General features: G+C 67.9%; 1 protein-coding gene across 1 annotated transcript in view; it reads right to left on the reverse strand.

The window, feature by feature from the left end:
• Positions 1 to 80: 80 nt before the first annotated feature.
• The window catches only part of NPHS1 (NPHS1 adhesion molecule, nephrin), a gene marked incomplete at both ends in the record, with an annotated part of 40,304 nt that continues 18,104 nt past the window's right edge, over positions 81 to 22,280 (reverse strand). Inside the window, 12 exons of the mRNA XM_074571556.1 lie at positions 81 to 192; positions 1,163 to 1,428; positions 3,076 to 3,235; positions 3,805 to 3,985; positions 5,727 to 5,848; positions 7,557 to 7,697; positions 12,174 to 12,314; positions 13,767 to 13,939; positions 15,286 to 15,415; positions 16,710 to 16,869; positions 18,865 to 18,989; positions 21,188 to 21,326. Coding sequence (XP_074427657.1) covers positions 81 to 192; positions 1,163 to 1,428; positions 3,076 to 3,235; positions 3,805 to 3,985; positions 5,727 to 5,848; positions 7,557 to 7,697; positions 12,174 to 12,314; positions 13,767 to 13,939; positions 15,286 to 15,415; positions 16,710 to 16,869; positions 18,865 to 18,989; positions 21,188 to 21,326 — 1,850 coding nt within the window. The remainder of the gene's footprint in view (positions 193 to 1,162; positions 1,429 to 3,075; positions 3,236 to 3,804; positions 3,986 to 5,726; positions 5,849 to 7,556; positions 7,698 to 12,173; positions 12,315 to 13,766; positions 13,940 to 15,285; positions 15,416 to 16,709; positions 16,870 to 18,864; positions 18,990 to 21,187; positions 21,327 to 22,280) is intronic.

Raw genomic sequence — 22,280 nt, forward strand, 5'->3', positions numbered from 1 at the left:
GGTCTGTGGGGTTTCGGGGGGCCCCACGGCGGGGGGGGGAGGGGGGTGGGGGGGGTTGTGTGGGTCCCGGCCCCACTGACCTGACGAGGAAGCTCTGGGGCAGCCCCCCATCGAAGCCGGGGGTCCAGGCGAGGCTGAGGGAGGTGGGGGTCGCCCCCGACACCCGCAGGTTTTGGGGGGGGTCCGGGCGATCTGGGGGGCGGGAAGAGGGTCATGGGGTGCCCCCCCCCCCCAGGCCACAGGGAGCCCCGTTTCCTCCCCAGTGCCCCCCAGTACCCCCCCCCGTGCCCCCCAATATCCTCCCAGTGCCCCCCAGTACATTCCCAGTGCCCCCAATATCCTCCCAGTGCCCCCCAGTGCCCTCCCAGTGCCCCCAGTACGCTCCCAGTGCCTCATAGTACACCCCCAGTGCCCCCAACCTCCTCACAGTGCCCCCCAGTACCCTCCCAGTGCCCCCAGTATGCTCCCAGTGCCCCCCAATCTCCTCCCAGTGCCCCCCAGTGCCTTCCCAGTGCCCCCAGTATGCTCCCAGTGCCCCCCAATATCCTCCCAGTGCCTCCCAGTGCCCCTCACTACCCTCCCAGTATCCCCACTATCCTCCCAGTGCCCTCCCAGTGCCCTCCAAGTAACCCCCAGTGCCCCCCAGTGCCCTCCCAGTGCCCCCAGTATGCTCCCAGTGCCCCCCAACCTCCTCCCAGTGCCCCCCAGTGCCCTCCCAGTGCCCCCAATATCCTCCCAGTGCCCCCCAGTGCCCTCCTAGTGCCCCCAGTATGTTCCCAGTGCCCCCCAGTGCCCTCCCAATGCCCCCAGTACCCTCCCAGTGCCCCCCAATCTCCTCCCAGTGCCCCCCAGTGCCCTCCCAGTGCCCCACAATCTCCTCCCAGTGCTCCCCAACCTCCTCCCAGTGCCCCCCAGTGCCCTCCCAGTGCCCTCCCAGTGCCCCCCAGTACCCTCTCAGTGTCCCCCAACCTCCTCCCAGTGCCCCCCAGTGCCCTCCCAGTGCCCCCCAGTACCCTCTCAGTGTCCCCCAACCTCCTCCCAGTGCCCCCCAGTGCCCTCCCAGTGCCCCCAGTATGCTCCCAGTGCCCAGTGCCCCCCAATCTTCTCCCAGTGCCCCCCAGTACCCTCCCAGTGCCTCCCAGTAGCCTCCCAGTGCCGGTACCGGCCAGCTGGAGGCGGAGGCGGCGCCGGACGGTGCCCAGGGGGTTCTGGGCGACGCAGACGAAGGTGCCGAGGGTGCGGTTTCGCTCCTGGTCCCCGTCGGGATCCCGGCGCCAATTGCGGTAGGGGTGGGGCCGGGGGTCGCGGTACTGGTCCCAGTTGAGGTGGTGGAACTGGTGGCGGAGGCGGGTGCGGTCCAGGGTGATGTTGAGGACGGTGAGGAGGCTGCTGGTCCAGGGCCCCTCGCGCCATTGGTGCTCCTGGAACCTGGGGGGGCGGGGCGGGAAGCGGCACCCGTCCGGTTGACCCCAGTTGGCTCCAGTTGGGCCCAGTTTGGCCCAGTTGGGTCTGGTTTGGTTGGCCCTGGTTGGGCCCAGTTGGGTCTAGTTTGTCCCAGTTGGGTCTGGTTGGGCCCAGTTTGGCCTGGTTGACCCCAGTTGGGTCTGGTTTGGCCCAGTTGACCCCAGTGGGGTCTGGTTGGTCCCAGTTGGGTCTGGTTGACCCCAGTTGCTCCCAGTTGGGTTTGGTTGGCCCCAGTTGGTCCCAGTCGGGTTTGGTTGACCCCAGTTGGCCCTGGTTGGTCCCAGTTTGGCCCAGTTGGGTCTGGTTGGGTTGGGTTGGCCCTGGTTGGGCCCAGTTGGGTCTAGTTTGTCCCAGTTGGGTCTGGTTGACCCCAGTTGGTCCCAGTTGGGTCTGGTTGACCCCAGTTGGTCCCAGTTGGGTTTGGTTGACCCCCAGTTGGGCCCAGTTGGGTCTGGTTGACCCCCAGTTGGGTCTGGTTGACCCCCAGTTGCTCCCAGTTGGGTTTGGTTGGCCCCGGTTGGTCCCAGTTGGGTCTGGTTGACCCCCGGTTGCTCCCAGTTGGGTCTGGTTGACCCCAGTTGGGTCTGGTTGATCCCCAGTTGCTCCCAGTTGGGTTTGGTTGACCCCCGGTTGACCCCAGTTGGGTCTGGTTGACCCCAGTTGGTCCCAGTTGGGTCTGGTTGACCCCCAGTTGCTCCCAGTTGGGTTTGGTTGACCCCAGTTGGTCCCAGTTGGGTCTGGTTGACCCCAGTTGGTCCCAGTTGGGTTTGGTTGACCCCCAGTTGGGCCCAGTTGGGTCTGGTTGACCCCAGTTGGGTCCGGTCGGGCCCAGTTTGGTCTGGTTGGGGTGGGTTGGGTTGGCCCCGGTCAGGCCCAGTTGGGTCTGGTTGACCCCCGGTTGGTCCCAGTTGGGTCTGGTTGACCCCAGTTGGTCCCAGTTGGGTCTGGTTGACCCCCAGTTGCTCCCAGTTGGGTTTGGTTGACCCCAGTTGGGCCCAGTTGGGTCTGGTTGACCCCAGTTGGTCCCAGTTGGGTTTGGTTGACCCCCAGTTGGTCCCAGTTGGGTCTGGTTGACCCCAGTTGGTCCCAGTTGGGTTTGGTTGACCCCCAGTTGCTCCCAGTTGGGTTTGGTTGGCCCCGGTTGGTCCCAGTTGGGTCTGGTTGACCCCCAGTTGCTCCCAGTTGGGTCAGGTTGACCCCAGTTGGGTCTGGTTGATCCCCAGTTGCTCCCAGTTGGGTTTGGTTGACCCCCGGTTGGTCCCAGTTGGGTCTGGTTGATCCCCAGTTGGTCCCAGTTGGGTTTGGTTGACCCCCGGTTGGGCCCAGTTGGGTCTGGTTGACCCCCGTTGGGTCTGGTTGACCCCCAGTTGCTCCCAGTTGGGTTTGGTTGACCCCAGTTGGTCCCAGTTGGGTCTGGTTGACCCCAGTTGGTCCCAGTTGGGTTTGGTTGACCCCCAGTTGGGCCCAGTTGGGTCTGATTGGGCCCAGTTGGGTCTGGTTGACCCCCAGTTGGTCCCAGTTGGGTCTGGTTGACCCCCGGTTGGGCCCGGTTGGGTCTGGTTGACCCCCAGTTGCTCCCAGTTGCTCCCAGTTGGGCCCAGTGGGGGTTACCTGGCCTTGTCGGGGGGCAGGGGCTGGCCCTGACGCTCCCAGTGCAGCCGCACCCCCGGCACCCCCCGGGCGCGGCACCGCAGCTGCGCCGCGTCCGCCCTATCAGGGACCAGCACCGGCACCGGCTCCGCCTCCGGCTCCGCCTCCAGCTCGGGGCCATCTTGGGGGGGGGGGGGAAGGGGGGGGGGCGGAGGGGTGTCAGAGCTGTGATTGGCCCAATGCTCCCCCCCCCCCCCAACAAGGTTGTCATCCCCCACCCTGGGGTGGCCCCTTTTGCGTGCCCCCCCCATGGGTGTCACCCATTGGGTGCCCCCCCCCTTGGATGCCCCCCCCATCGATGTCCCCCATTGGGTGGTGCCCCCCCCCCCTTGGGTGTCCCCCCCCATTGGGTGCCCCCCCCATCGATGTCACCCATTGGGTGCCCCCCCCCCTTGGGTGTCCCCCCCCATTGGGTGCCCCCCCCATCGATGTCATCCATTGGGTGCCCCCCCCCATCCCATGTCCGCCATTGGGTGCCCCCCCCTTGGATGTCCCCCATTGGGTGTCCCCCCCCCTTTGGGTGTCCCCCCCCCATTGGGTGCCCCCCCCTTGGATGCCCCCCCCCATCGATGTCCCCCATTGGGTGCCCCCCCCACCTTTGGGTGTCCCCCTCCCTTGAGTGTCCCCCCATCCCATGTCCCCCATTGGGTGCCCCCCCCATTGGGTGCCCCCCCCCCGGCTGACACGCACAGCGGACGACGAGGCGGACGATGGCGCGGGCCGGGGGGGGCACCCCCGTGTCCACCCGACACTCGTAGGTTCCCCCCAGCTCCCGCCGGGCCCCCCCCAGCACCCGCAGCCGCCCCACGGGGAGCCCCCCCTCGGGGCGCAGCTCGGGGGGCAGCTCCTCGGCCTCCGCCCCCTCCTCCGCCTGCGGGGACAGCGGGGGGGGGGGGACACCCCACACATCCCCCCCCCCCACACGCCGGGTCACACCGTGGCCCCCCCCCCCCCCTCCCCCTCCATGACCCCCGTGGCCCCCCCCATGTCCTGGTGTCCCCCCAATGGCCCCAACGACCCCCATGACCCCCCGTGTCCCCCAACGTCCCCCATGACCCCCCCCGTGTCCCCCCCCATGTCCTGGTGTCCCCCCAATGGCCCCAATGTCCCCCCGTGTCCCCCAACGTCCCCAATGTCCCCAACGTCCCCCATGACCCCCCTGTCCCCAACGTCCCCAATGTCCCCCCATGTCCCCCATGACCCCCGTGTCCCCCCCCATGTCCTGGTGTCCCCCAATGGCCCCAACGACCCCCATGACCCCCATGTCCCCCAACGTCCCCAATGTCCTCCATGTCCCCAACGTCCCTGGTGTCCCCCCATGTCCCCAATGTCCCCAAATGTCCCCTAAGTCCCCAATGTCCCCCATGACCCCCATGTCCCCCCGTGTCCCCCAACGTCCCCAATGTCCTCCACGTCCCCAATGTCCCCATGTCCCCCATGTCCCCAACGTCCCCATGTCCCCCCGTGTCCCCAATGTCCCCCACGTCACCGTGTCCCCAGCATCCCCCGTGTCCCTGTGTCCCCCCATGTCCCCCCATGTCCCCAAATGTCCCCTAAGTCCCCAATGTCCCCCATGACCCTCATGTCCCCCCGTGTCCCCCGTGTCCCCATATCCCCAGTGTCCCCCACATCCCCCATGTCCCCAATGTCCCCCACGTCCCTGTGTCCCCCCATGTCCCCAGTGTCCCCCATGTCCCCAACGTCCCCCATGTCCCCAACGTCCCTCATGTCCCCCAACGTCCCCAATGTCCTGGTGTCCCCTCATGTCCCCAGTGTCCTCGGTGTCCCCCGTGTCCCTCCCATGTCCCCCATGTCCCCCATGTCCCCAGTGTCCCCCCAAGTCCCCAATGTCCCCCCATGTCCCCTGTGTCCCTGTGTCCCCCAACGTCCCCAATGTCCCCCATGTCCCCAGTGTCCCCCCCATGACCCCCATGTCCCTGTGTCCCTCCTGTCCTGGTGTCCCCCAATGGCCCCAACGTCCCTGGTGTCCCCCATGTCCCCCCCAATGTCTCCCATGTCCCCATGTCCCCAATGTCCCCCCATGTCCCCTGTGTCCCCCATGACCCCCATGTCCCCCCGTGTCCCCGGTGTCCCCAGTGTCCCCCAATGTCCCCCATGGCCCCAGTGTCCCCCCAAGTCCCCAATGTCCCCCCATGTCCTCCATGTCCCTGTGTCCCCCAACGTCCCCGATGTCCCTGTGTCCCTCCTGTCCTGGTGTCCCCCAATGTCCCCAACGTCCCTGGTGTCCCCCATGTCCCCCCCAATGTCCCCCATGTCCCCATGTCCCCCCGTGTCCCCTGTGTCCCCCAGTGTCCCCCCCATGTCCCCCATGACCCCAATGTCCCCCGTGTCCCCACGTTCCCCCGTGTCCCCCCAAGTCCCCCAATGTCCCCCTGTCCCCCCATGTCCCCAATGTCCCCCATGTCCCCAAATATCCCCAACATCCCCGTGTCCCCCAACGTCCCCAACGTCCCTGTGTCTCTCCCATGTCCCCCTGTCCCCCCATGTCCCTGTGTCCCCCATGACCCCCATGTCCCCCATGTCCCCAACACCCCCCGTGTCCCCAGTGTCCCCATGTCCCCAGTGTCCCCCGTGTCCCCGTGTCCCCTCACCAGGCGGCCCCAGCGCAGGCAGCCGGGGGGCAGGGGGCTGCCCCGGGCCTCACACACCAGCTCCGCGCTGTCACCCTCGGCCACCACCACGGGGTCCCGCGCCCTCACGATGGCCGGGGGGTCTGGGGGGGCAGGGGCGAGGCTATAGGGTGCTATGGGGCGCTATGGGGTACTATAGGTGCTATGGGGTGCGATGGGTGCTAGAGGTGCTATGGGGTGCCATAGGTGCTATGGGGTGCTATAGGGTGCTAGAGGTGCTATGGGGTGCTAGAGGTGCTATGGGGTGCTATAGGGTGCTAGAGGTGCTATGGGTGCCATAGGTGCTATGGGGTGCTATAGGGTGCTATAGGGTGCTAGAGGTGCTATGGGTGCCATATGTGCTATGGGGTGCTAGGGGGTACTATAGGTGCTATAGGGTGCTATGGGTGCTATAGGGTGCTATAGGTGCTATGGGGTGCTATGGGTGCGGGGGGGTGCTATGGGGTGCTATAGGGTGCTATGGGGTGCTATGGGTGCTATGGGGTGCTAGAGGTGCTGGGGGGCCTATAGGTGCTATAGGGTGCCATAGGGTGCTATGGGGTACTATAGGTGCTATAGGGTGGTATAGGGTGCCATAGGGTGCTAAGGGGTGCTATGGGGTGCTATAGGGTGCTAGAGGTGCTATGGGGTGCTATGGGGTGCTAGAGGGTGCTATGGGGTGCTATGGGTGCTATAGGTGCTATGGGGTGCTATGGGGTGCTATGGGTGCTATAGGGTGCCATAGGTGCTATAGGGTGCCATAGGTGCTATGGGGTGCTATAGGGTGCTAGAGGTGCTATAGGGTGCTATGGGTGCGATGGGGTGCTATGGGTGCTGGGGGGTGCCATGGGGTGCTATAGGGTGCTATAGGGTGCTATAGGTACTATGGGGTGCTATGGGGTGCTAGAGGTGCTATGGGGTGCTATGGGTGCTATGGGGTGCTATGGGGTGGTATAGGTGCTATGGGGTGCTATAGGGTGCTATAGGGTGCTAGAGGTGCTATGGGGTGCTATGGGTGCTGGGGGGTGCTATGGGGTGCTATAGGGTGCTATGGGGTACTATGGGTGCCATAGGTGCTATGGGTGCTATAGGTGCTATGGGGTGCTATGGGGTACTATAGGGTGCTAGAGGTGCTATGGGGTGCTATGGGGTACTATAGGTGCTATAGAGTGGTATAGGTGCTATGGGGTGCTATAGGGTGCTGTGGGGCAGTCTAGGGTGCTATAGGTGCTATGGGGTTCTAGAGGGTGCTATGGGGTGCTATAGGTGCTATGGGGTGCTATGGGTGCTATGGGGTGCTATGGGGTGATAGGGGGTGCTAGAGGTGCTATGGGGTGCTATGAGGTGCTATGGGGTACTATAGGTGCTATGGGGTGCTATGGGGTGCTATGGGGTACTATAGGTGCTATAGGGTGGTATAGGTGCTATAGGGTGCTGTGGGGCAGTCCAGGGTGCTATAGGGTGCTATGGGGTGCTATGGCTGCTATAGGGTGCTATAGGTGCTATGGGGTGCTATGGGGTACTATAGGTGCTATAGGGTGCTATAGGTGCTAGGGGGTGCTAGGGGGTACTATAGGTGCTATGGGGTGCTATGGGGTGCCATAGGGTGCTATAGGGTGCTATGGGGCGCTATGGGGCGGGATCTATGGGTCGCCCAGTGGACGCGGAGGCGCAGGTGGGTGCTGGCCGTGCCCTGGGCATTGTGACACCCCCCCCCATAGGGCGCTATAGGGTGCCATGGGGCGCTATGGGGCGCTATGGGGCGCTATGGGGCGCTATGGGGCGGGACATGTGGGTCGCCGTGGGTCGCACAGTGGACGCGGAGGCGCAGGTGGGTGCTGGCCGTGCCCTCGGCGTTGTGACACTCCACCCCGTAGGTGCCGGCGTCCCCCCGGGTGACGTTGGCGATGGCCAGGGACATCCCCTCCCCCAGCTGGTGGCGGGGGGACCCCTCTGCCGGGGTCAAAGGTCAAGGGTCAGGGGTCAAGGTCAGGGACACCCCCCCCCCCCCCCGAGTCTGCTGGGGGGGGGAGGGGGGACACACAGCGCCCTCCCAGTGCTCCCAGTAACCCCCTCGCCCCCTCCCAGTGCCTCCCAGTGCCCCCTGCCCCCCTCCCAGTGCCTCCCAGTACATCCCAGTGCCTCCCAGTGCCCCCCAGTGCCTCCCAGTGCCTCCCAGTGCCCCCCCAGTGCCCCCAGCCCCCCCTCCCAGTGCCTCCCAGTACATCCCAGTGCCTCCCAGTGCCCCCCGCCCCCCCTCCCAGTGCCTCCCAGTGCCTCCCAGTGCCCCCCCAGTGCCCCCAGCCCCCCCTCCCAGTGCCTCCCAGTACATCCCAGTGCCTCCCAGTGCCCCCTGCCCCCCCTCCCAGTGCCTCCCAGTACATCCCAGTGCCTCCCAGTGCCCCCCAGTGCCTCCCAGTGCCTCCCAGTGCCCCCCCAGTGCCACCAGATCCCCTCCCAGTGCCTCCCAGTGTCTCCAGCCCCCCCTCCCAGTGCCTCCCAGTACATCCCAGTGCCTCCCAGTGCCCCCCTAGTGCCTCCAGAGCCCCTCCCAGTGCCTCCCAGTACCCCCAACCCCACCTCCCAGTGCCTCCCAGTGTCCCCCTAGTGCCTCCCAGTGCCTCCCAGTGCCCCCAGTCCTCCCTCCCAGTGCCTCCCAGTACGTCCCAGTGCCTCCCAGTGTCCCCCTAGTGCCTCCAGAGCCCCTACCAGTGCCTCCCAGTGCCCCCAGCCCACCCTCCCAGTGCCTCCCAGTACATCCCAGTCCCCCCAGTGTCCCCAGCCCCCCCTTCCAGTGGCTCCCAGTGCCCCCCAGTGCCCCCCCAGCGCCTCCAGATCCCCTCCCAGTACATCCCAGTGCCCCCCAGTGCCCCCCGCTCCCCTCCCAGTGCCTCCCAGTGCCCCCCCAGTGCCTCCCAGTGCCCCCCTAGTGTCCCCAGATCTCCTCCCAGTGCCTCCCAGTACATCCCAGTGCCTCCCAGTACCCCCAGCCCCACCTCCCAGTCCTTCCCAGTGCCTCCCAGTGCCTCCCGCCCCCCTCCCAGTGCCTCCCAGTGCCCCCCCAGTGCCACCAGATCCCCTCCCAGTGCCTCCCAGTGTCCCCAGCCCACCCTCCCAGTGCCTCCCAGTGCCCCCCTAGTGCCTCCAGAGCCCCTCTCAGTTCCTCCCAGTGCCCCCCACCCCCCCTTCCACTGCCTCCCAGTACATCCCAGTGCCTCCCAGTGCCCCCCAGTGCCCCCCGCTCCCCTCCCATTACCCCCCTAGTGCCTCCCAGTACCCCCCCTCCCCTCCCAGTGCCTCCCAGTACATCCCAGTGCCTCCCAGTGCCCCCCCAGCGCCACCAGATCCCCTCCCAGTGCCTCCCAGTGCCCCCAGCCCACCCTCCCAGTGCCTCCCAGTACATCCCAGTGCCCCCCAGTGCCCCCAGCCCACCCTCCCAGTGCCTCCCAGTCCATCCCAGTGCCCCCCAGTGCCCCCAGCCCACCCTCCCAGTGCCTCCCAGTACATCCCAGTGCCTCCCAGTGCCCCCCGCCCCCCCTCCCAGTGCCTCCCAGTACATCCCAGTGCTTCCCAGTGCCCCCCTAGCGCCTCCAGATCCCCTCCCAGTACATCCCAGTGCCTCCCAGTACCCCCCACCCCCCCCCCCAGTGCCTCCCAGTACCCCCCGCCCCCCCTCCAAGTGCCTCCCAGTGCCCCCCGCCCCCCTCCCAGTGCCTCCCAGTGCCTCCCAGTGCCCCCCAGTGCCCCCCGCCCCCCTCCCAGTGCCTCCCAGTGCCTCCCAGTGCCCCCCCAGTGCCCCCAGCCCCCCCTCCCAGTGCCTCCCAGTACATCCCAGTGCCTCCCAGTGCCCCCCGCCCCCCCTCCCAGTGCCTCCCAGTGCCTCCCAGTGCCCCCCAGTGCCCCCCGCCCCCCTCCCAGTGCCTCCCAGTGCCTCCCAGTGCCCCCCAGTGCCCCCCGCCCCCCTCCCAGTGCCTCCCAGTACATCCCAGTGCCTCCCAGTGCCTCTAGATCCCCTCCCAGTGCCTCCCAGTACATCCCAGTGCCCCCCAGTACTCCCCACCCCCCCTCCCAGTGCCTCCCAGTACATCCCAGTGCCTCCCAGTGCCCCCCCAGCGCCACCAGATCCCCTCCCAGTGCCTCCCAGTGCCCACAGCCCACCCTCCCAGTGCCTCCCAGTACATCCCAGTGCCCCCCAGTGCCCCCAGCCCACCCTCCCAGTGCCTCCCAGTCCATCCCAGTGCCCCCCAGTGCCCCCAGCCCACCCTCCCAGTGCCTCCCAGTACATCCCAGTGCCTCCCAGTACCCCCACCCCCACCTCCCAGTGCCTCCCAGTACATCCCAGTGCCTCCCAGTACCCCCCACCCCCCCCTCCCAGTGCCTCCCAGTACATCCCAGTGCCTCCCAGTACCCCCCACCCCCCCCTCCCAGTGCCTCCCAGTACATCCCAGTGCCTCCCAGTGCCCCCCGCCCCCCCTCCCAGTTCCTCCCAGTGCCTCCCAGTGCCCCCCAGTGCCCCCCGCCCCCCTCCCAGTGCCTCCCAGTGCCTCCCAGTGCCCCCCAGTGCCCCCCGCCCCCCTCCCAGTGCCTCCCAGTACATCCCAGTGCCTCCCAGTGCCTCTAGATCCCCTCCCAGTGCCTCCCAGTGCCCCCAGCCCACCCTCCCAGTGCCTCCCAGTACATCCCAGTGCCTCCCAGTGCCTCTAGATCCCCTCCCAGTGCCTCCCAGTACATCCCAGTGCCTCCCAGTGCCCCCCGCCCCCCTCCCAGTGCCTCCCAGTACATCGCAGTGCCCCCCAGTACTCCCCACCCCCCCTCCCAGTGCCTCCCAGTACATCCCAGTGCCTCCCAGTGCCCCCCCAGCGCCACCAGATCCCCTCCCAGTGCCTCCCAGTGCCCCCAGCCCACCCTCCCAGTGCCTCCCAGTACATCCCAGTGCCCCCCAGTGCCCCCAGCCCACCCTCCCAGTGCCTCCCAGTCCATCCCAGTGCCCCCCAGTGCCCCCAGCCCACCCTCCCAGTGCCTCCCAGTACATCCCAGTGCCTCCCAGTGCCCCCCGCCCCCCCTCCCAGTGCCTCCCAGTACATCCCAGTGCTTCCCAGTGCCCCCCTAGCGCCTCCAGATCCCCTCCCAGTACATCCCAGTGCCTCCCAGTACCCCCACCCCCACCTCCCAGTGCCTCCCAGTACATCCCAGTGCCTCCCAGTACCCCCCACCCCCCCCCCAGTGCCTCCCAGTACCCCCCGCCCCCCCTCCAAGTGCCTCCCAGTGCCCCCCAGTGCCCCCCGCCCCCCTCCCAGTGCCTCCCAGTGCCCCCCAGTGCCCCCCGCCCCCCTCCCAGTGCCTCCCAGTGCCTCCCAGTGCCCCCCCAGTGCCCCCAGCCCCCCCTCCCAGTGCCTCCCAGTACATCCCAGTGCCTCCCAGTGCCCCCCGCCCCCCCTCCCAGTGCCTCCCAGTGCCTCCCAGTGCCCCCCAGTGCCCCCCGCCCCCCTCCCAGTGCCTCCCAGTGCCTCCCAGTGCCCCCCAGTGCCCCCCGCCCCCCTCCCAGTGCCTCCCAGTACATCCCAGTGCCTCCCAGTGCCTCTAGATCCCCTCCCAGTGCCTCCCAGTGCCCCCAGCCCACCCTCCCAGTGCCTCCCAGTACATCCCAGTGCCTCCCAGTGCCTCTAGATCCCCTCCCAGTGCCTCCCAGTACATCCCAGTGCCCCCCAGTGCCCCCAGCCCCCCCTCCCAGTGCCTCCCAGTGCCCCCCAGTGCCCCCCGCCCCCCTCCCAGTGCCTCCCAGTGCCCCCCAGTGCCCCCCGCCCCCCTCCCAGTGCCTCCCAGTGCCCCCCAGTGCCCCCCGCCCCCCCTCCCAGTGCCTCCCAGTGCCTCCCAGTGCCCCCAGTCCCCCCTCTCAGTGCCTCCCAGTCCATCCCAGTGCCTCCCAGTGCCCCCTACCCCCCTCCCAGTGCCTCCCAGTACATCCCAGTGCCTCCCAGTGCCTCTAGATCCCCTCCCAGTGCCTCCCAGTGCCCCCAGCCCACCCTCCCAGTGCCTCCCAGTACATCCCAGTGCCTCCCAGTGCCTCTAGATCCCCTCCCAGTGCCTCCCAGTACATCCCAGTGCCCCCCAGTGCCCCCAGCCCCCCCTCCCAGTGCCTCCCAGTGCCCCCCAGTGCCCCCCGCCCCCCTCCCAGTGCCTCCCAGTGCCCCCCAGTGCCCCCCGCCCCCCTCCCAGTGCCTCCCAGTGCCCCCCAGTGCCCCCCGCCCCCCCTCCCAGTGCCTCCCAGTGCCTCCCAGTGCCCCCAGTCCCCCCTCTCAGTGCCTCCCAGTCCATCCCAGTGCCTCCCAGTGCCCCCTACCCCCCTCCCAGTGCCTCCCAGTGCCTCCCAGTGCCCCCCGCCCCCCTCCCAGTGCCTCCCAGTGCCTCCCAGTGCCTCCCAGTGCTGACCGGGGCGGAGGGGGCGGCCGCGCAGGCTCCAGACGCAGCTCTCCACGGGGGGATGGGCCACCACGGCCAGGGGCAACTGGGTCCCCTCGTGCTCCCGGGCCACCACCAGCGTCCCCGGCCCCACCCCGAACTGGGGGGGGTCTGGGGAGGGGGGAGCGCTCCCAGTAAACCCCCCCCGGCCCCTCCCAGTCCCTCCCAGTAAGCCCCAGGAATCCCAGAGCGCCTGCCCAGTCCCTCCCAGTAACCCCCACTGGCATCCCAGTGCTCCCGGTAGCCCCCAGTAACCCCGCAGAGCCCTCCCAGTCCCTCCCAGTAACCCCCGGTGGCATCCCAGTATCCCCCAGTAACCCCCAGTGCCCTTCCAGTGCCATCCCAGTCCCTCCCAGTCCCTTCCCAATCCATCCCAGTCCCTCCCAGTCCCTCCCAATATGTCCCAGTCCCTCCCAGTCCCCTCCCAGTACATCCCAGTCCCTCCCAACCGCCTCCCAGTACATCCCAGTGCCCTCCCAGTACGTCCCAGTCCCTCCCAACCGCCTCCCAGTCACTCCCAGTGCCCTCCCAGTACGTCCCAGTCCCTCCCAGTCCCCTCCCAGTCTATCCCAGTGCCCTCCCAGTATGTCCCAGTCCCTCCCAACCACCTCCCAGTCCCTCCCAGTGCCCTCCCAGTATGTCCCAGTCCCTCCCAGTCCCCTCCCAGACCGTCCCAGTGCCCTCCCAGTATATCCCAGTCCCTCCCAACCGCCTCCCAGTATGTCCCAGTCCCTCCCAACCACCTCCCGGTCCCTCCCAGTGCCCTCCCAGTCCCTCCCAGTATGCCCCAGTCCCTCCCAACTGCCTCCCAGTCCCTCCCGGTCCCCTCCCAGTGCCCTCCCAGTACGTCCCAGTCCCTCCCAGTCCCCTCCCAGTCCGTCCCAGTGCCCTCCCAGTCCATCCCAGTCCCCTCCCAGACCGTCCCAGTGCCCTCCCAGTATATCCCAGTCCCTCCCAAGTGCCTCCCAGTATGTCCCAGTCCCTCCCAACTGCCTCCCAATCCCTCCCAGTCCCCTCCCAGTCCGTCCCAGTCCCCTCCCAGTCCGTCCCAGTGCCCTCCCAGTCCGTCCCAGTCCCTCCCAGTCTATCCCAGTCCCCTCCCAGTATGTCCCAGTGCCCTCCCAGTCCGTCCCAGTGCCCTCCCTGTCCCCTCCCAGTCCCCTCCCAGTCCATCCCAGTCCCTTCCCAGTCCCTCCCAGTGCCCTCCCAGTCCGTCCCAGTCCCTCCCAGTCTATCCCAGTCCCCTCCCAGTATGTCCCAGTGCCCTCCCAGTCCCTCCCAGTGCCCTCCCAGTCCGTCCCAGTGCCCTCCCAGTCCCTCCCAGTCCCCTCCCAGTACGTCCCAGTCCCTCCCTGTCCCCTCCCAGTCCCCTCCCAGTGCCCTCCCAGTCCGTCCCAGTCCCTCCCAGTCTATCCCAGTCCCCTCCCAGTATGTCCCAGTGCCCTCCCAGTCCCTCCCAGTGCCCTCCCAGTCCCTCCCAGTCCCCTCCCAGTACGTCCCAGTCCCTCCCTGTCCCCTCCCAGTCCCTCCCAGTCCGTCCCAGTGCTCCCAGTGGGGACTCACGGCGCACGAGCAGGACGTGGGCGGCGCTGACGGTCACCCCCAGGGCGGGGCTGGTGGCCTGGCAGGTGACGCGCTGGCCCTGGTCCCCCGCGGCCACCAGTAGCCGCAGGCGGGAGCCGGCCGTCACCCCCCCGAAGGCCCCCGGGGCCAGCGGCAACGACTCCCCCTCCAGCCTGGGGACACGGGGACAGGGGGGACACTGGGGACACGGGGACGTTGGGGACACGGGGACAGGGGGGGACAGGGGGGACATTGGGGACACGGGGACGTTGGGGACACGGGGACAGGGGGGGACAGGGGGACATTGGGGACACGGGGACATTGGGGACACGGGAACACCGCGGGGTCATGGGGACGGGGGGGGACGTTGGGGACACGGGGACATTGGGGACATGGGGACAGGGGGACATTTGGGACAGGGGGACATTGGGGTCAGGGGGACAGGGGGGGACATTGGGGACATTGGGGACATGGGGACACCGCGGGGTCACGGGGACAGGGGGGACAGGGGGGACGTTGGGGACACGGCGGGGTCATGGGGACGGGGGGGGACGTTGGGGACATTGGGGACACGGGGACATTGGGGACACGGGGACACCGCGGGGTCATGGGGACGGGGGGGGATGTTGGGGACACGGGGACGTTGGGGACACAGGGACAGGGGGGACATTGGGGACACGGGGACACCGTGGGGTCACGGGGACGGGGGGGGACGTTGGGGACATTGGGGACACGGGGACGTTGGGGACATGGGGACATTGGGGACACAGGGACGGGGGGGACGGGGGGACGTTGGGGACATGGGGACATTGGGGACACGGGGATGGGGGGGACAGGGGGGACATTGGGGACACGGGGACGGGGGGGGACAGGGGGGACGTTGGGGACACAGGGACATTGGGGACACGGGGATGGGGGGGGACAGGGACGTTGGGGACACGGGGACACCGCGGGGTCATGGGGACATTGGGGCCAGGGGGGACGTTGGGATGTGGGGGGACATTTGGGGACAGGGGGGACGGGGAATGTTGGGGACATGGGGGACGGGGGGACATTGAGATACGGGGGGACATTGGGGACATTGGGGACATTTGGGGACATGGGGGACATTGGGGACATTTGGGGACATTTGGGGACATTTGGGGACGTGGAGGACATGGGGGACATGGGGGACATGGGGGACATTTGGGGACATGGGGGACATTGGGGACATTTGGGGACATTGGGGACATGGGGGACATTTGGGGACATGGGGGACATGGGGGACATTGGGGACATGGGGGACATTTGGGGACATGGGGGACATGGGGGACATGGGGGACATGGGGGACATTTGGGGACATTGGGGACATGGGGGACATTTGGGGACATTGGGGACATGGGGGACATGGGGGACATTGGGTTGTGAGGGGCCATTTGTGGCCATTTGTGGCCATTTGTGGCCAGGGGGGAGGTGACGGGGGGGGGGAGGGGACAGGGAGGGGCCAGGGAGGGGACGTGGGGGGGGGAGGGGACGCACGGGTGGCCTTGGCGGTGCCAGCGCAGGGCGGGGGCGGGGTGGGCGCTGCCGGCCAGGCAAGTGAGGAGCAAGGTTTGGCCGGGTCGCACCTCGCCGGGGGCCACCGTGATGGCCACCGCCAGCGGGGGGACTGGGGCCACCCAGAGGGGACAGACGGGTCACCACGGGGTGGGGGGACGGGGGGGGGTGTGGGCGTGGCTGGGATGGCGTGGCCACCACAGGGCCAGCGGCACCCAAGGCCACCCCGTGGCCACCCACGGCCACCATCACTCCGTGGCCACCCAAGATCTCCCCATGGCCACCATCACCCAAAGCCACCCCGTGGCCATCTAAGACCACCCCGTGGCCACCATCACCCAAAGCCACCCCGTGGCCACCCAAGACCACCCCGTGGCCACCATCACCCAAGGCCACCCAAGGCCACCCCACGGCCACCATAACCCAAGGCCACCCAAGGCCATCCCATGGCCACCATCACCCAAGGCCACCCCGTGGCCACCCAAGACCACTCCATGGCCACCATCACCCAAGGCCACCCAAGACCACCCTGTGGCTACCACCACCCAACGCCACCCTGTGACCACCATGACCCAAGACCACCCTGTGGCCACCATCACCCGAGGCCACCCAAGACCACCCTGTGGCCACCATCACCCAAGGCCACCCTGTGGCCACCCAAGACCACCCCACGGCCACCATCACCCAAGGCCACCCAAGGCCATCCCATGGCCACCATCACACAAGGCCACCCAAGGCCACCCCATGGCCACCCAAGACCACCCCGTGGCCACTGTCGCCCAAGACCACCCTGTGGCCACCATCACCCAAGGCCACCATCTCCTCATGGCCACCCCATGGCCACCCAAGACCACTCCATGGCCACCATCACCCAAGGCCACCCCATGGTCATCCCGTGGCCACCCCATGGCCACCATCACCCAAGGCCACCCAAGGCCACCATAACCCAAGGCCACCCAAGGCCACCCCGTGGCCACCCAAGACCACCCTGTGGCCACCATCACCCAAGGCCATCCCGTGGCCACCCAAGACCACCCTGTGGCCACCATCACCCAAGGCCACCCCATGGTCATCCCGTGGACACCCCAAGGCCACCATAACCCAAGGCCACCCAAGGCCACCCCGTGGCCACCCAAGACCACCCTGTGGCCACCATCACCCAAGGCCACCCCGTGGCCACCCAAGACCACCCTGTGGCCACCATCACCCAAGGCCACGCCATGGTCATCCTGTGGCCACCCCACGGCCACCATCACCCAAGGCCAACCCGTGGCCACCCAAGACCACCCTGTGGCCACCATCACCCAAGGCCACGCCATGGTCATCCCGTGGCCACCCCACGGCCACCATCACCCACGGCCCCCCGTGCCCCCCCCGTGCCCCCCCCGCGGTGGCCCGTGGCTCACAGAGGACGCGCAGGCGGGTGTGGGCGCTGAGGGGGGGGTCCCCGCTGGCCTCGCAGCGGTAGGTGGCCCCGTTGTCACTGGGGGCCACCGTCACCAGCAGCTCCCGGGTCACCACCGACCCCCCCGACGTCTGCGGCCCCTCCTTCAGCGGCCGCCCGTCCTGGGGGGCACCAGTACAGCCCAGTACACACCAGTACAGCCCACTCCCCTCCCAGTAGAGCCCAGTCCCCTCACAGTCCCTCCCAGTACAGCCCAGTCCCTCCCAGTACAGCCCAGTACACACCAGTACAGCCCAGTTCCCTCCCAGTATAGCCCAGTCCCTCCCAGTATAGCCCAGTACCCTCCCAGTCCCCTCCCAGTATAGCCCAGTCCCTCCCAGTACAGCCCAGTACACACCAGTCCCCTCCCGGTCCCCTCCCAGTATAGCCCAGTCCCCACCAGTATAGCCCAGTGCCCTCTCGGTCCCCTCCCAGTATAGCCCAGTCCCTCCCAGTATAGCCCAGTACACACCAGTCCCCTCCCGGTCCCCTCCCAGTATAGCCCAGTCCCCACAAGTATAGCCCAGTGCCCTGTCGGTCCCCTCCCAATATAGCCCAGTCCCTCCCAGTATAGCCCAGTACCCTCCCAGTCCCTCCCAGTACAGCCCAGTCCCTCCCAGTACAGCCCAATACCCTTCCGGTCCCCTCCCAGTATAGCCTAGTCCCTCCCAGTATAGCCCAGTACCCACCAGTACCCTCCCAGTCCCCTCCCAGTATAGCCCAGTCCCTCCCAGTATAGCCCAGTCCCCTCACAGTCCCTCCCAGTACAGCCCAGTCCCTCCCAGCATAGCCCAGTACACACCAGTACAGCCCAGTTCCCTCACAGTATAGCCCAGTCCCTCCCAGTATAGCCCAGTACCCTCCCAGTCGCCTCCCAGTATAGCCCAGTCCCTCCCGGTACAGCCCAGTACACACCAGTACAGCCCAGTCCCCTCCCAGTACAGCCCAGTCCCTCCCAGTACAGCCCAGTACACACCAGTGCAGCCCAGTCCCTCCCAGTATAGCCCAGTCCCTCCCAGTATAGCCCAGTACCCTCCCAGTCCCCTCCCAGTATAGCCCAGTCCCTCCCAGTATAACCCAGTACACACCAGTACCCTCCCAGTCCCCTCCCAGTATAGCCCAGTCCCTCCCAGTATAGCCCAGTACCCTCCCAGTCCCCTCCCAGTATAGCCCAGTCCCTCCCAGTATAGCCCAGTACACACCAGTCCCCTCCCAGTCCCCGCCCAGTATATCCCAGTCCCTCCCAGTATAGCCCAGTACACACCAGTCCCCTGCCGGTCCCCTCCCAGTATAGCCCAGTCCCCACCAGTATAGCCCAGTGCCCTGTCGGTCCCCTCCCAGTATAGCCCAGTCCCTCCCAGTATAGCCCAGTACCCTCCCAGTCCCTCCCAGTACAGCCCAGTCCCTCCCAGTATAGCCCAATACCCTTCCGGTCCCCTCCCAGTATAGCCTAGTCCCTCCCAGTATAGCCCAGTCCCCACCAGCACCCTCCCAGTCCCCTCCCAGTATAGCCCAGTCTCTCCCAGTATATCCCAGTACCCTCTCAGTCCCCTCCCAGTATAGCCTAGTCCCTCCCAGTATAGCCTAGTACACACCAGTACCCTCCCAGTCCCCTCCCAGTATAGCCCAGTCCATCCCAGTGCCCTCCAGTCCCATTCCAGCCCCTCCCAGTCCCATCCCAGTTCCCTCCCAGTCCCTCCCAGTATAGCCCAGTTCCCTCACAGTATATCCCAGTACCCTCCCAGTCCCTCCCAGTATAGCCCAGTTCCCTCCCAGTGCCCCCCAGTCGCAACCCAGTCCCTCCCGGTCCCTCCCAGTATAGCCCAGTTCCCTCCCAGTCCCTCCCAGTCCCATCCCAGTCCCTCCCAGTATATCCCAGTTCCCTCCCAGTGCCCCCCAGTCGCATCCCAGTCCCTCCCAGTATATCCCAGTTCCCTCCCAGTGCCCCCCAGTCCCTCCCAGTCCCATCCCAGTCCCTCCCAGTATATCCCAGTTCCCGCCCAGTGCCCCCCAGTCGCATCCCAGTCCCTCCCAGTCCCTCCCACTATATCCCAGTTCCCTCCCAGTCCCCCCCAGTACATCCCAGTCCCTGGGTCCCCGGGGGGGGGGGGTGTTACCTTGCTCCAGAGGAGGCGGGGGGGCGGGTGCCCCCCCCGCGCGTGGCAGCCCAGGCGCACGCGCGCCCCCACGCGGAAGGTGGCGTTGGGGGGCGGGGCCTCCAGCCAGAGCGCCTGGGGGGGGTCTGCGGAGGGGGGGCGTGGTCAGGGGAGGGGCTAAAGGGAGGACACGCCCCCTCCCGGCCCAGGACACGCCCCCTGGGAGAGGGACAGTGCAGCGTCCCAGGGCTCCCAGTGCATCCCAGTACATCCCAGTACATCCCAGTACATCCCAGTGCATCCCAGTGCCCCCAGTGCTCCCAGTACATCCCAGTACATCCCAGTGCATCCCAGTGCTCCCAGTGCATCCCAGTACATCCCAGTGCTCCCAGTGCATCCCAGTACATCCCAGGGCTCCCAGTGCATCCCAGGGCTCCCAGTACATCCCAGTGCATCCCAGTGCTCCCAGTGCTCCCAGTGCTCCCAGTGCATCCCAGGGCTCCCAGGGCTCCCAGTACATCCCAGTACATCCCAGTGCATCCCAGTGCTCCCAGTGCATCCCAGTGCCCCCAGTGCTCCCAGTGCATCCCAGTGCTCCCAGTGCATCCCAGTGCATCCCAGGGCTCCCAGGGCTCCCAGTACATCCCAGTGCATCCCAGTGCCCCCAGTGCTCCCAGTACATCCCAGTGCTCCCAGTGCATCCCAGTGCCCCCAGTGCTCCCAGTACATCCCAGTGCTCCCAGTGCATCCCAGTGCATCCCAGGGCTCCCAGGGCTCCCAGTACATCCCAGTGCATCCCAGTGCCCCCAGTGCTCCCAGTACATCCCAGTACATCCCAGTGCATCCCAGGGCTCCCAGTGCATCCCAGTGCATCCCAGTGCTCCCAGGGCTCCCAGTACATCCCAGTGCATCCCAGTGCATCCCAGTGCTCCCAGTGCTCCCAGGGCTCCCAGTACATCCCAGTGCATCCCAGTGCATCCCAGTACATCCCAGTGCATCCCAGTGCTCCCAGTGCATCCCAGTGCATCCTAGTACCTCCCAGTGCATCCCAGTGCTCCCAGTGCTCCCAGTACATCCCAGCGCATCCCAGTGCATCCCAGTGCTCCCAGTGCATCCCAGGGCTCCCAGTGCTCCCAGTGCATCCCAGTGCATCCCAGTACATCCCAGTGCTCCCAGTGCATCCCAGTGCTCCCAGTACATCCCAGTGCCCCCAGTGCTCCCAGTCCGTCCCAGTCCCTCCCAGTGCCCCTCCCACTCTATCCCAGTCCCTCTCAGCCCCTCCCAGTCCGTCCCAGTCCCTCCCAGTCCCCTCCCAGTCCGTCCCAGTCCATCCCAGTCCCCTCCCAGTCCCTCCTAGTCCCCTCCCATTCTCCTCCTAGTCCCCTCCCAGTCTCTCCCAGTCTATCCCAGTCCCCTCCCAGTCTATCCCAGCCCCTCCCAGTCCCTCCCAGTCCCCTCCCATTCTCCTCCCAGTCCCTCCCAGTCCCTCCCAGTCCCCTCCCAGTACAGCCCAGTCCCCTCCCATTCTCCTCCCAGTCCCTCCCAGTCCCTCCCAGTCTCTTCCAGTCCCCTCCCAGTCCCCTCCCAGTCTATCCCAGCCCCTCCCAGTCCCCTCCCATTCTCCTCCCAGTCCCTCCCAGTCCCTCCCAGTGCCCCTCCCACTCTATCCCAGTCCCTCCCAGTCCCTCCCAGCCCCTCCCAGTGCCCTCCCAGTCTATCCCAGCCCCTCCCAGTCCCTCCCAGTCCCCTCCCAGTCCCTCCCAGTCCCCTCCCAGTACAGCCCAGTCCCCTCCCATTCTCCTCCCAGTCCCTCCCAGTCCCTCCCAGTCTCTTCCAGTCCCCTCCCAGTCCCCTCCCAGTCTATCCCAGCCCCTCCCAGTCCCCTCCCATTCTCCTCCCAGTCCCTCCCAGTGCCCCTCCCACTCTATCCCAGTCCCTCCCAATCCCTCCCAGCCCCTCCCAGTGCCCTCCCAGTCTATCCCAGCCCCTCCCAGTCCCTCCCAGTCCCCTCCCAGTCCCTCCCAGTCCCTCCCAGTCCCCTCCCAGTACAGCCCAGTCCCCTCCCATTCTCCTCCCAGTCCCTCCCAGTCCCTCCCAGTCTCTTCCAGTCCCCTCCCAGTCCCCTCCCAGTCTATCCCAGCCCCTCCCAGTCCCCTCCCATTCTCCTCCCAGTCCCTCCCAGTCCCTCCCAGTCCCTCCCAGTGCCCCTCCCACTCTATCCCAGTCCCTCCCAGTCCCTCCCAGTCCCTCCCAGTGCCCTCCCAGTCTATCCCAGCCCCTCCCAGCCCCTCCCAGCCCCTCCCAGTCCCCCCCAGTCCCCCCCAGTGCCCCCCAGTGCCCTCACGGCTGACGCTGAGGATGACGCTGGCGCTGCGCGTGCCCAGCCCGGGGGTGGCGGCCTCGCACACCAGGGCCCGCCCGTGGTCCTCGCGCCGCCCCGTCAGCGTGACGTTGGACACCGTCACCGTGCCCCGCCCCTCCGCCTGCGGCGTCACTTCCGGTCACCGCCCCCTCCTCCCCCCCCCCCCCGGGGACATCCCCCCCCCCCAACCCCCCCCAAACCCCCCACCCAAGGGACCCCCCCCCCCCCCATGGACCCCCCCCATTGACCCCCCCCACCAGGGGACACCCCCCCACCCATGGGCGCCCCCCCAGGGGACACCCCCCCCCCCAAAGCCCCCCCCCAGCCAAGGGACCCCCCCCTTCATGGAACCCCCCCCCTCCATGGAACCCCCCCCATGACCCCCCCCACCCAAGGGACCCCCCCGCCCACACGATCCCCCCCAAGCGACCCCCCCGCATCGGACCCCCCCTCCCCCAAGCCCCCCCACCCCCCCCCCCACCCATGGAACCCCCCCACCAAAGGGACACCCCCCCCCCATGGCTCGCCCCCCCCAGCCATGACCCCCCTCCAAGGGACCCCCCCCTCCATGGAACCCCCCCCATGGAACCCCCCCACCCAAGCGACCCCCCCCACCGGACCCCCCCTCCCCCATCCCCCCGCCCCCTCCCACCCATGGCCCCCCCCACCCAAGGGACCCCCCCCCATGGAACCCCCCCCATGGAACCCCCCCCATGGAACCCCCCCTCCCCCAAGCGACGCCCCCCCCCCAACGGACCCCCCCCTCCCCCAAGCCTCCCACCCCCCCCCACCGGAACCCCCTCCCCCAAGCGCCCCCCCCCACCCACCCAAGGGATCCCCCCCCATGACCCCCCTCCCCCAACCCATGGAACCCCCCCACCCAAGGGACCCCCTCCCCCCCACGGCCCCCCCCTCCATGGAACCCCCCCCATGGAACCCCCCACCCAAGGGACCCCCCCCATGACCCCCCCCCCATCGGATCCTCCCCCCCCCCGGGTGCCCCCCCTATGGAACCCCCCCACCCAAGAGACCCCCCCCCCCCATGGAACCCCCCCCCATGGAACCCCCCCACCCG

This window comes from Larus michahellis, unplaced genomic scaffold (assembly GCF_964199755.1).
Source record: "Larus michahellis unplaced genomic scaffold, bLarMic1.1 SCAFFOLD_453, whole genome shotgun sequence".
Classification (NCBI taxonomy): domain Eukaryota; kingdom Metazoa; phylum Chordata; class Aves; order Charadriiformes; family Laridae; genus Larus; species Larus michahellis.